Here is a 14027-nt window from a genome sequence, read left to right as displayed (position 1 = left end):
CTCTGTCTCTGTCTCTCTCTATCTCTATCGTTCTCCTCCTTCTCCTCCCTTTATAAGGGGTGATGTCCAACAGTACCAAGCTTCTGCCCTGCCTTGACCATGAAACCTCTCCACTTCCCCCTATCCTCAGAGACAACTTTCTCCATTCTCAAACCACCCACATCTGACTGATGTCCCTCCTCACACAATCCTCTCATCTCATCTCATCCGCAGTCGACCTCTTTTCCTCCTACCTTGTTCCCTCAACCTATCCACTCTCTTTGGCATTATCTCTTCCCCCCCCATCCACACCAAATGCCCAACCCATCTCATCTGGCATTTCATCAATCTCCCCATCAAGCCCATCTGCACACCAATCTCCCCCGTCAGTTCATCCATCCTCCTTACATCCACCTCTCCCTCAATCTTCCGCAATCCTCTTGACCCAGTTGTTCTCGCAAACCTGCAACCTCTGTTGTTGTCTCTCTGTCAGTGCCACAGTCTACAGACCGTAAAGGTAGGCCAGCGTTTCACACGACATGAGAACCTTTCCTTTCAATCTCCTTGATATCTTTCTGTCTGTCATTACACAATCCACCCTCCTCCATGCATTCACACCATCCTGAATCCTCCTCCGCACCACTGCCTCTGACTTACCATCCAAAGTCACTTCCCCCCAGATACTCAAACCTATTTCCCTGTCTGAGCTCTTTCCCCTCTAACCTGATATTCATTTATTTTCATTGCTGCCCAACCCACATCACCTCAGTCTTCTCCATGCTCATTTTCAGCCCATGTTTCTTAAATGCCTCCCTCCGACTCCCCCAGTACTTCCTACATCTTCCACTCACACTCCACCACAACAACCAGATCGTCCACATAAAATATCCTCCCCAGAATACCCCTCATGTTCACCTTCCTGCTTACCAGCTCCATCACCATGATAAACATGACCTGGGCTGAGAGAGCTTCCCTGCCTCAAACCGATGTTCACACTGAACTCCTCAATATAAAAGTTGCAATGAAAAAATTAAAAAGCGCAAGATAAGAAATTAATGAATTCATTCATTCATTGATGACCACGTGTGGCATATTTACAAACAACGAACTGAAACACGCACCAAGACGACGATGCAAGACATCACGGTGAAAGATGCCAAAACGTCTCACGTTACGTATCGTCTAGTTCAAAACACTGAGCGAGAAGAACACGCCAGGAAACTTCCGCCGAGGTGCTGGACAAGGCAGGGTCTGTGTAGAAAAGGAAACACTTTATGATCTCAGCACCATTAAGCTGGCTATCTTGTGAGCAGTCACATGGGGAGGTCAAAATGTGTCACGGTGTCTTTTGAAAGGAGCTGCCTTTGCGGCTTGCATGTTGGGAGCGGATTTGACATACGTCACGCGGTTTGACAAACAAGGTAATTCGAAAAATGTCAACTTGTGAAGCGTACACACTTGTAGAGTATACGAGAGCGCAGAGTAATAAATACATCCTCTTCAAGTCCATGACAGGGACCACAAATTAGTCTTTTAAAATGGGTTTGGCTCATGGTGCTAGGAAAACAGGTTCCCATGGCAACCAGGTACCCAATGACATACATCTTTGTATGCACATGCAATTCATGCGAAAGGACACGAATGATGTCCATGGCTCCATGCTAATGTCTTTGTGCCGAATGTGAGATATGTACAAACACGTGATCACTCGAAATCGCGTTTCCCTTTTTTGTTTTTAGCTCACCTGAAATGAAGTTCAGGGGAGCTTATGTCCGTCCGTCAGTCCGTAAACACTTGAAACTTCTTCTACGAAACCGCTGATGGGATTACAACCAAATTTGGCACAAATTATATTTATTGTGTTGTGACTGAAGTTTGTTCACGGCATTAAAAAATCGGGGTCTAAGGGGGTCTATCGGGGGTTAAAGTGTATCCAGGTTTGACCCCCCAAAATAGGAACTTGCTTTTTCCTCAGAAACTACACATACAATTTTGATGAAACTTGACCACAACCTTCATCACCCGTGATGTACCAAAGTTTGTTCACGGCATAAAAAAAAAATCTGCCCTTTGGGGATATACGGGGTGGGGGGTGGGGGGGTTCCCCCCAAAATAGGTATTTGCTTTCTTCTCAGAAATTACAAACACAATTCTGATGAAACTTGACCACAACCTTAATCACCCTTGTTGTACCAAAGTTTGTTCCTGGCATTTAAAAAAAATCTGGGTCTAAGATGGTCTATGGGGGAGGGGGAGGGGGAGGGGCTTGCCCCCCAAAATAGGTATTTGCTTTTTTCTCAGAACCTACAAACACAATTTTGATGAAACTTCACCACAATCTTCATCATCCGTGATTTCCACAACCTTCATCATCCGTGATTTATCAATGTTTGTTCAAGGCAATGGAAAAATTGTGGTCTGAGGAGGTACACGGGGTGGGAGGAGGGGGGGGGGGGTGGGGTTGCCCCCCAAAATAGGTTTTTTTTTTGTTTGTTTAAAGTTTTATGATTATGTTAGTATGATTCTACAATCTACATGCTTCTCTGTGTTATAGCAACCATTGAAATTAGTTTAAAATACCTTTAGTCAGTGCAGTATACTGTTTATTCTACCAGGTGAGCGTCAGGGGTACTGCCCCTATGTTTTTATATAAATAAGTAAAAACCTCGAGGTGTTCATCAACTTCCCCTCGAGTTGCAGAAAAACGACTTCTCGTCTTACATGTTCGAAGCACGTGCTGATTTTGCAATCAACATGACACAGAAATGAACCGGGATTCCACGGGGAATCCACGAGGTAACTCATCATTGGTGGATTCACAACTTCATCTTAAACATGCCGTTTATTTATTTATTTATTTATTTCTACTTTCTCGTGCTGCGAACAGCAGCAGCAGAGAACGGAGTCAACGGACAGACAAACCCACCAGGTCGGTGCCAGTCTGCGTGGCACATGCCCTCTTTGCAGCTGCATCTGCACCGTCCTGCTGGGTCCAAACTCGTCAACAAAATGCGTGCACCGCATGAGTCCCAGTAAACCCCCGAGCGACGCTTTCGTACCTCTCGAAGAGCAATCGCACCGAGAAAATGCCGAACGCCAGGGGCAGAGCCAGGCACAGGTCGCTGGGTTGCGGAAGGGGAGCGCCGGGCGAGCCGCGCAGGTCGGCCCATGTCACGCCCGCGGGCAGCCAGAACCGCTCGTCCCACATCCAGGCGCTGAAGGACGCCATTGCGGCGGCAAGAGCCGCGGACGAAGAGCGCGGGAGGAGACAGATTGCCGAGTCCTGAAGGGGGAGGAGGGTTATGGGGAGGAGTGCGATGCGTCGTGCAAAGGATTCGAGCTTCCACTGTATCACATCCTCTGTGGATAAATGTGAATCGTACAACTCGTTCGGTACCATGTGTCGATATTACATATCACGCGGATATTCATGTTGCACACGATGGAGGTTCATGTTGCATGCAATGCTGGTGTAAAGCGCACGGAGATCGCTGAGCAAACGAGCAGAAATGGCTCAAGCTCGCGGTATTTTTTGCTTTGCAAAAACTGTTGAAAATGCTTTATATATTTGCGAAGAAAATATGAGGAAACCACAATAAAAGCACGAACTGACGTTGCAGAGTTCATGCAATATATAATTCCCCATCACTCAGGAATCAATAAGATGACGCATTTCCGCTTCCTGGACTAACGGCATTTAATGAATGGGGACGTGAGGTATTATTTATTTATCTCTCGTTACTGGATCCTCATTGGTAAGAATTGCACAACAGCTGAGGCAGCCTAATGTTTCTCCAATGCGGGCTATAACTGCTTGATGAATTTTATTAGTTTAATTGCTTTTGTCGATTCGCGATGGTGTATTTACGCCTCCTGCAAATTATAAAATAATTCAATTGCCAAACCATGATTGACACCATTGAGGCAAGAAATATTTGTGCTCGATGTCGAAGGCACAGCCACGAACTACATTGTCGTGACTCATGTACACTGTAGATGGTGGCCACAATGTCTTGTCACCCCATGTAAAAAATTGACATTGCCTTTATCATATTAGCTGATAACATTGAAGTGTTTTACAAGTTATACCACATACATTTGCAGTACTCTTTTACTGTATTACACATCTTACGGCACGCCTTAAGTATCCAGTGGATCTGCTTGTGCTCCATCATTGTCATTACAGTCAAAAACTAGAACGGCACGATCAAAAGAGAGCAAACTCTGCCTGGTTGGCCATATCACTCAATGGTGAAGAATCACTTAAAAATTCTACTGGCTGGATCCGGATCCAGATCTTCACCAAAATTGAATCGATCCTGCTATGTATCGTTTTTGGCCCTATCTCCCAATGGTGAAGATGTGGTGCTGTGCACACACGACTCGATTGCCAGAGAGGTAGGCCACAACGCGTTGGTACAAACAAAGTCTTTATTAAAAGCTCGCACTTCAGCACTGGGTGGGCTCGAGCTTAGAGCCCGCAAACCCGCATATATGTCCCGAGGCCACGCCTTGCCCCCGGGCGTGGCCGATCGGTCGAAAGGCGGGGCATGCGTTTTCGTTCCCCGCCTGGACGCTCGCGCCACCCACTGGTGCGCGGAATTATTGTCCCTTGTGCCCGCCACACGCACCCCCCCAGAATTCCCGCGCACCTGAAGGGTGTGTTTGCGGGGAAACCGGATGACCCAGCCGAAACGCCCCCTGGCGATGCGTGCAGGGCTGGGGGGTAGCGGGGCTGGGGGGCTGGGGGGTCCGACCGCCGGGGAGCGGCCTCGACGCGGAGGCAGAGCTGCTTGTGGGGGGTGGTCCAGATCGAGGTGGGCCGGCTTGAGGCGGTCCACGGAGATGCGATCCGGGGCACCGCCGATGTCGACGGTGAAATATTTGTCCCCGGTCTCCAGCACGCGGAAGGGCCTGTCGTACGGGGGCCGCAGCGGTGCCCGGTGGGCGTCGTGCCGGACGAAGACGTACACCGCCGTGCGAAGCTCCGGGGCGACGTGGGAAGACGGGCAACCGTGGTGTGCTGTCGGCACCGGGGCAAACCTCCGGGCGGTCTCCTGAAGGGCGGAGCGCTGTTGCGCCGCGGACCAAGGAGCCGTGGAGTCGGGGATGATTTCGCCCGGTAGCCGCAGTGGTTGCCTGAAGACCAGCTCCGCCGAGGACGCGCGCAGGTCGTCCTTGGGCGCCGTCCTGAGGCCCAGCAGGACCCAGGGGAGCCTGTCGGCCCAGCTGCCGTCACGGAGGCTGGCCCGGAGCATGGCCTTCATCGAGCGATGAAAGTGCTCGCACAGGCCATTGGACTGGGGGTGGTAGGCCGTGGTGCGGTGTAGTTTTACGCCGAGCCCTTGTGCCACCGCGGCCAAGAGCTCCGAGGTGAACTGGGGGCCGTGGTCGGACGAGATGTCCGAGGGGGCACCGAACCGGGCAAGCCAAGTGGCGATGAAGGCTTGCGCCACATCAGCCGCAGACGTCGCCGCCAATGGGACGGCCCCCGGCCACCGTGTGGTGCGGTCCACCATGGTGAGGAGGTGGGTGAACCCCCGCGAGGGGGGCAGAGGTCCCACCAAGTCGACGTGCACATGGTCGAACCGACGTTCGGGCACCGCAAACGGGGCCAAAGGGGCCTGGGTTTGGCGGTGGACCTTTGCGCGCTGGCACGCGAGGCACGTCCTGGCCCAGTCGCGGACGTCCTTCCTGAGGCCATGCCAGACGAACTTCGCCGTGACGAGCTCCTGGGAGGCCTTCGTGCCCAGGTGGGACAGGCCGTGGATGGCGTCGAACACTGCCAGCCAGCGGGCACGATGGGGCGAGGCCGGCCGAGGGAGACGTCGCACAGGAGGGCCGCGCCCGCGGCGTCGAACGGCACCTCGGTGACACAGAGGCCCGTGACGGCGGTCCGCAAGGCCTGGATGCCGGGGTCGGCGGTCTGGTCCTCTGCCATCCGGGCATCGTCAATCCTGAGGTGGACCGCGTGCGCGACGGACCGGGAAAGGCAATCCGCCACCGGGTTGTCTTTACCCACCACGTGACACATGTCCGTCGTATACTCGGACAAGGCAGAGAGGTGACGCTGCTGCCGTGCCGACCATGGCTCGGCGACCTTGGCCATCGTGAACACAAGGGGCTTGTGGTTGACGAAAGCCGTGAACAGGCGGCCCTCCAGCAGATGGCTGAAGTGTCGGACCGCCAGGTGGAGCCCGAGCAGCTTCCGGTCGAATGTGCTGTAGTGGCGTTCGTGCGGGCGAAGCTGCCGGCTAAAAAAACGCCAGTGGTTGCCAAGCACCACGCACCCACTGCTCGTGCACCGCACCCACCGCGTAGTCCGACGCGTCGGTGGTGAGGGCGATCGGCGCATCGGGCGCCGGGTGCGCCAGCATGGTGGCGTTGGCCAGGGCCAGCTTTGCGCCCGCAAATGCCGCGGCCATCGGCTCCGACCAGGCGATGTGATCTTTGCCCGGCTTGCCCCGGAGGGCCTCGTCCAGGGGGCGGAGGAGCCGGGCGATGTGGGGCACGAAGCGGTGGTAAAAATTTACCATGCCCAGGAACTTCTGGAGCCCCTTGATCGTGCGGGGTCGCAGGAAATCCCTGACTGCCTCCACCTTGGCCGGTAAAGGGACGGCTCCGTGCCTGGTGATGCGGTGCCCCAAGAAGTCGATGGTGGCGACGCCGAAACGGCACTTTGCGGGGTTGATGATTAGGCCATGCTGGCCCAGGCATTCGAAAAGCGTGCGGAGGTGGAGCAGGTGCTCCTCCCGGGACGCGCTCGCGACTAGGATGTCGTCCAGGTCGACAAAGAAGAAAGGTAAGTCGTGCAAGACGCTGTCCATAAGCCGTTGGAACGCCTGGGCCGCATTCTTCAACCCGAAAGGCATTCGCAGGAACTCGAAGAGGCCGAAAGGGGTGATGACGGCCGTCTTCGGGACATCGCCCGGTTGTACGGGGACCTGGTGGTAGCCCCGGATGAGGTCCACCTTGGAAAACACGGTCGTGTTTGCCACCCGAGCGGAAAAGTCCTGGATATGCGGGACCGGGTAGCGGTCGGGGGTGGTGGCATCATTGAGCCGGCGGTAGTCCCCGCACGGCCGCCATCCCCCGCCGGGCTTCGGCACAATGTGCAGAGGAGAAGCCCAAGCGCTGTTGGAGCACCGTACGATCCCCAGCCGCTCCAGCGTGGCGAACTCCGCTTTCGCCACGGCGAGCTTCATGGGTTCGAGTTGGCGTGCCCGGGCGTAGACCGGCGGCCTGACCGTGGGTATATGGTGCTCCACCCCATGTTTAACGGCCACCGCTGAGAAGGTGGGCCGCGTGAGGGCCGGGAAACTGGCTAGGAGGCGGGTAAAGTCGTCCGCGGCTGGAAGCGTGCAAACTAAACTCGCCGGGACGGAACCTTCCAGCAAGCCGCTTGGCAAGCTGCTCGGTGAGCCGCTCAGTGAGCCGCTCAACGAGCCGCTCAGCGAACAAGCGAGGGAGCTAAAGGTTTCGGCCTGGACGAGCCGTCTGCGCTTCACGTCGACCAACAACCCATTCGCACATAGGAAGTCCGCACCAAGCAATGCAATTGGCACGCTGGCGGTCACGAACGACCATTGAAAGCGCTGCCCTCTGAACCGCAGGGAGAGGCAGCGCTTCCCGAATGTGCGGATGGGTGTACTGTTGGCGGCAAGCAAAGCGGGGCCCCGGCCCGCGGCTTGCTTGTCGGACGTGGAGGCAGGGAGGACGTTTACCTGCGCTCCTGTGTCACAAAGAAAACGGCGCCCGGACAAGGTGTCCGTGATGAACAGGAGGCTGCCGGAATGGCCGACGCTCATGGCCGCAAGTGAGCACCGGTCGTTTCCCGACCTGTCAAAAGAACACGGCGGGCATCACGTTTTAGCCTTGCGGCCGAACCTGGCATGGTAGTAGCACCAGGTTTGCGGCGGTGGCCCCCGCGGCGGCCGTGTCGGCGGCGGTCGTGGTGGCGGCGGCGGTAGTGTGCGGGGCGTAGCAGCGGCCACGAGGGAAGCAGGGGGCGCTGGAGCCCCCGCACCGGGAGCCACTACGGCAGCACCGTACACCGACCGCGTGTCGCAGGCCGCGAAATACTTGTCGGCCTCTCCAGCCAGGGCACGGGGTTTCGTTAGTTTGGAACCGGCCAGCGCGAGGCGCACCTGTGCAGGTAGCTGGCGGAGGAAAAGTGCGCGGAACAAGAAATCCGGGCGCTGGTCTCCAAGCAGCGACAGCATGAAATTCCTCCGGACGGATGGTTGTGTGTCACCGAGGGCGGGAAGGTCCAGGAGGCGGTCAGCCCGTTCGATCTCCGTGAGCCCGAACGTGGCGAGGAGGAGACGTTTGAGCGCCTCGTACTTGTTGTCGCCCGGCGGGCGCCGAAGGATGGACACGACTCGGGCGGCAGTGCCGGGCCCAAGGGCGGCGACCACGTGGTAGTACCGGGTCTCGTCCATCGTGATGCCTCGGAGCTGAAATTGAGCTTCGGCCTGCACGAACCAAACGTCGGCTTGCGCTTCCCAAAACTCAGGGAGTTTGATGGCGGCGGCGTTGGTAGCCATGGCGCGTTTGGGGGTCAGCAACGGCTGAACCAATCGCGGTCACCAGTGTGGTGCTGTGCACACACGACTCGATTGCCAGAGAGGTAGGCCACAACGCGTTGGTACAAACAAAGAGTCTTTATTAAGAGCTCGCACTTCAGCACTGGGCGGGCTCGAGCTTAGAGCCCGCATATATGTCCCGAGGCCACGCCTTGCCCCCGGGCGTGGCCGATCGGTCGAAAGGCGGGGCATGCGTTTTCGTTCCCCGCCTGGACGCTCGCGCCACCCACTGGTGCGCGGAATTATTGTCCCTTGTGCCCGCCACAAAGAATAACTAAAAAATTAAATAATTCTCATTTACGAATCTATATTCAGATCTTCACCAAAATCGAATCGAATCGTCCTTGTCAGATACCCAACCGCTCCACCATGTTTCGTGCGAATCCATCCACAACGTTTTGAGATATTTTGTTCAGACAAACAGACAGACAAACAGACAGGGGTGAAAACATAACCTCCATCCACCTTTGGTGGCACAGGTAATTACGCGCCATGTTCTGTGGGACATTTTCTGAACTATTTGTGGGGTGATACAATTAAAAGAAAGTCTCACTACTTGTTTAAAGGTCCACAGAAACTCGTGTTTGATTTAATTCATAGATATGGCTTAACTTAACACTTAATCGTTGTCCTTCTCTTAAATAAATATCTTGGAAGAAAGATATTAGTGGTTTTTTTGGTGAACTTTTATGCTCGATTGGCCACATGCAGGTCTTCTTTTACTTTGCAGGTCTTCAATTTGTGGGAAGGCGAATCCTTCCAACATGTTCATGTAAATGGTTGAGGTCACTGTATCGTCCACAAAGAAAAACGGACCAAGCGGTCATGAAGAAGGCCACACCACACATTGACCTTTGGGCTGTCACGTATGTGTTCAATGACCACGTGGGGGTTTTCAGAGCCCCAGATCCTCACATTGTGCCGGTTGACCATCCCCGATACATTAAAGCAAGCTTCGTCTGTGAGCATGACCGTTTTCAGGTGATCTTTGTTATCCTCTATGCGACTGAGCATTTCTGTGGCAAACGCCTTTCATTTGGGTCCGTCATTTGGTTTGAGTTCCTGCCGAATCTGCACCTTATAGACATAAAGCTTCAGTCTTTTATGCAAAATCATGTGTACAGCAGTTGTGGTTGGTAGACCCAGCTCTCTCTATGTGCGTCGGATTGATTTTCTGGGATTTTGTTGAAATGACTCACACACTCGTTCAATGGCTGTACCTTGTAAGGAAATTACGCTGAACTTGCGTGTCGGATCTCATCTTGATGAACCATTGGACACACTGGGCTTTCTCTTGTGGCGTCGCCATTTTCTTTCACATTAAACCACCAGACATGAAAATAAAGAAACTTTATGAGTTTCTGCATCATATCAAACAAAGGGTATCGTTGTATCATTTGTGGTACTAAATATTGTTATGTCGGTAGGGTAGAGATACTTTAGAACAGGTAGGATGTATAAATTAACATGCTCCGGATGTCGGGTAGAATCACCCCATGTAATAAGTATTTGTTTAGCCCGGATGTCGGATAAGTGTATATCTGTCCCCGTCACGAGGGGGCAGGTCATGTTAACTAGCTCAGGGCATAAGGATAAATTATCCCTTGTACGTCTTACCCTATGTGATTTATCCTTTATCCCTTATGGCACCGCAAGAGACACTGGCGCAGGAAGTGCCCATTAATTAAACCAAAATAAAACCAACCGGAAGCCAGTTCTGAGCATGGCCATTTGGACGCGCCAGCTACATCGCCACGGAAAATAGGCAGGCCGAAGACATGCCTCGAGGAGCCGTGATTGGCCAGGGCAGAGCAAGAAGCAACTCGCTATTGGGCGGGAGTTTACCAACAGGAAGGCAGGTGCAAGAAGCAACCTGATGATAGGTGGAGAGCTGGACAAGGTAGTGGTGACCTGCGAGCATTGGTGGAGAAGCGCCGGTGACGTCACGACCCGACGATAAAAGAACTCTCTCTCTCTCTCTCTCTCTCTCTCTCTCTCTCTCTCTCTCTCTCTCTCTCTCTCTCTCTCTCTCTTCTCTCCCTCTTTGGATCCTTTTTGTCTGCCTTCCCGGTCACAGGTAGCTTTACCAGCAAAAGTGGTTGTGTGCTGGCATTGTCACACCATTCTCCTGTTCGTCTGGCGCCTGAGCATTGAGAGCTGTAGTTGATAGGCAGAGATGACGCGTGGGCGAGCGCGACAGCGTGACGAGGCCGGAGTGAGCGAGACGCTCGGTGAGGCCCGGCAGTGCGCGAGTGAGTGGACTGCGGCCTTCTTCCTGCCAAGAACACCACCGGGTCCGGACTGCGCACACGGAGCCTTGGCGATTCCTGACGAGACCCCACGAGCTGATCAGCGATAAGTGCACTAAACAACCCATACTATTATTTTATCCAGTTTATCCTCCCCATTTGTCAGTGTTTTAAGTCTGGTGTGGGGGACGTCCCGGTTAGGAATTTAGTTTACTGTCGCGTTTCTTGTTATCGGCATTTCTTTTAATAAACCCTTTTGTTCTTTTTGTACATTTGTAAATCTGTTTTCGTGTGAGTTTATTTTACACAGGTTTGAGGACTGCGGCGGGACCACAGGGAAGCTCTTCAGCTTCCTCTTCTTCTTTCTTCCTCCCGCGCATATACAGTCACGTGAAAAAGTAAGTACACCCTAGAGTCCCTGTATAAAGAGAGTTGTGTCAACTCAAATTTGGACGCCATTTTGTGTCTAAGTGTGTCGGATTAGATATACATGTACATTCGCGATATGGGGTGATATATTCTAAACCCGCTAAAAAAAAATTTACTACACATATTTTGTCTTATTATTACATACAGGTGATATTTGTTTTGTCAAAAACTCAGCTATTGCCATGAAAAAGAGCTGTGTAGTGATATTAAAAGTGGTATGGCAATGCATATTACAAGCCAACACTGCATATAAGAGCTAACATTATAAGTAAGACAAACCAATGCTGTCGTTCTCTGAATTTTAATAACTTTTAGAAAGGAGTGTGGGCATATCCAATATTTTTAAAAGGGTGCCGAGAGCAATTCCGGTGTAGGACTTCCAGCCGACATATAGTCTAACACACTTAAAACAAATTCTGTACGTGGTATTGCCATATTTCTATAGTGTACAACTTTAGTTTTATCGACATTTATATTCAATTTCCATTGTAATGATTTAACAAGCTGCAAGTCAGCTTCTGTCTCTGACATAAGGAAAACGTCATCGGCATCTAGTAAGATTGAAACGTTCATTTATTACTACACCCTTGCCCAGAACTCTGATGGATATTGCCTGATCGATTAATATGTTTCATAGCTGGCGACTTAATTAACACTTAATTTTCGACTGCGCCAAGCCGTAATTAAACAGAGAAAAAACTTTAAAAAATACCTGCAGTGTGCACGGTTCGTCTAGTCGCACGTCGTCCAGCTATACAAATATAGACAAGCACATGCCTGTCATTTTGTAATCGTTTAAAATATGTCATTGATTGAACATGTCCTGCCATGATTTTGTAATAAATAAAACAATTCTTACATTGAGATTCATTTGAGGAGTCAATACGTTCATGAGTGGAGTAGGTGTGGTCGGACAAGTTTGGTAGATGTAGTCTCTCAGTTCTGGACGGTCCACGCTTCTTGGGGGAGTTGCGCAGCTTCACGGGTTTCCGGTAGCTAAATATTGTTGGAACTGCAGAGCACTTCAACCTCTTTTTGTCATCAGCTCGCCCCCTCTCAAACTGATTCACATCGAAATGTTCCTGCAATCATACAATGAGTGTCCTTGATGTATTTATTTATTGAAATTTTTATTCTAACACAACACAGTTTAATTTTAATGAGCTGTCATGTACTAGTACTTCCCACAACAGAAAATCACATGGACAATCTTCCGGAAGATGGCCAGACAAATCGCTAGCTCTATCGACCACATGTATATTGATATCAAACAGGGATAACAGCTTTTGAAAGTTGAGCCAGTTTTAAATGTGGGTACACAAATACACCTGTTTTACTGCATTAATCACCTAGAAATATTGTATGTTTTGGGAACGATAGCTCTCACCAGGTTAAATATATAGGGATTGTCCAATGTGCAAAATCTTCCATCACTACAATTTGGCCATAAATCCCGGGGTGGGAAATATTTGAGCAAATATGCCACAAGATGCATGAGCACTGTACAAAGCAAACAATAACTCGTCAAATTTTGGACGTATGGATGGCTGCACAACCCGCAAAAAAATTGAGCAGGTCCCCCCCTAAAATTGCTTTTATGATTGCCGATTAGGCTAAAGATTTTAAACCAAAAAAATAACTTGCCTCGGAATAAGTTTTGAATGGACGGACAGACAACTGAAAACAAAACGGACCATGGGTTTCCCACCCCTATAAAATCAAAATTAATTCCCTCTGAAACAGTACAGTGACATTGCCCACAGACTACCCAACCGCAGACCAGGCAATGTCACTGTACCGGGACATTTCATCAATCAATGACAATATGCGGTCCGCTAGGACTACCCGAAAAAAATTGAGCAGGGTTCTTCCCACGGAAATGCATTTTTGATCAGCTCCTTGAAGATTATAAACAAACACAAATCACTTCCCTTTAAAAGGGTTTTCAACGGACAGCCAACCAAAAAAAAACCGAGCAGATAGAATTGCTTTTGAACATCGATCATCAAGCGGCGTGGGCCTACCTGGCAGAGTCTCGAGGAGTCGATCGCTTTCCAGCTCTTTCGTCTGACTTTCGCTTCCCCAATTTGTCTTCTGACTTTATCACTTGGAAATCTATACATCTTATATTTCCCAGATTGGTTTGAACAACCAAAAGCAGAACAACCAGTCATTTTGTTTGGCAATAAACAACATTCCCGTACCAAGCTGACGTTCACGCACGGTGAAGTTAGACACAAAATGGCGCCACGAAATCACGTGACCAGAAATCTCGGGTCAGCGCATGGCGCAACTCTCTTTATACAGGGACTCTAGTACACCCCATGTAAAGTTTTGACTTTTTCAACATATTTCAACATACAGCTATTTGATCTTCATTTCAACAATATTGACAGATAAATGTGATATAATATAACAAATATCATGAAGCATTTACATTTTGTAGTCCATTGTATAATTTAAATAATCATAAATGCAAATTTCGCATGTGGAAAAAGTAAGTACACCCTTGGCTCTAATAGATGGTATTGCCCCCTTTGGCAGAAACAACCTCAAGTAGGCGTTTCTTATAACTGTCTACCAGTCTCTGACATCGACTGGGAGAAATTTTTGCCCACTCCTCCATGCAGAATTCTTTCAGCTGTGTGATGTTTGAGGGGTTTCTTGCATGCACAGCTCGTTTCAAATCCCCCCACAACATCTCGATGGGATTTAGATCCGGGCTTTGACTTGGCCATTCCAGAACCCTCCATTTCTTTCTTTTCAGCCATTCCTTGGTGGATTT

The 14027-nt window shown here is 50.8% G+C and overlaps 1 protein-coding gene across 1 annotated transcript in view; it reads right to left on the bottom strand.

Moving 5' to 3' along the window:
- Nucleotides 1–13581, bottom strand: part of LOC137431655 (ceramide synthase 6) — a 117980-nt gene extending 104399 nt beyond the window's left edge. The window contains exons 1-3 of the mRNA XM_068123217.2: nucleotides 13267–13581; nucleotides 12102–12324; nucleotides 3039–3262 (exon numbers count right to left, since the gene is read on the bottom strand). Coding sequence (XP_067979318.1) covers nucleotides 3039–3262; nucleotides 12102–12134 — 257 coding nt within the window. The 5' untranslated portion in view covers nucleotides 12135–12324; nucleotides 13267–13581. The remainder of the gene's footprint in view (nucleotides 1–3038; nucleotides 3263–12101; nucleotides 12325–13266) is intronic.
- Between the last annotated feature and the right edge of the window lie 446 nt (nucleotides 13582–14027).

The sequence above is a fragment of the Myxine glutinosa genome, chromosome 7 (assembly GCF_964187855.1).
Source record: "Myxine glutinosa chromosome 7, kmMyxGlut1.1, whole genome shotgun sequence".
NCBI lineage: Eukaryota > Metazoa > Chordata > Myxini > Myxiniformes > Myxinidae > Myxine > Myxine glutinosa.
The sequence above is the reverse complement of the archived record's forward strand: the minus strand, read 5'-3'. Positions and strand labels throughout refer to the sequence as shown.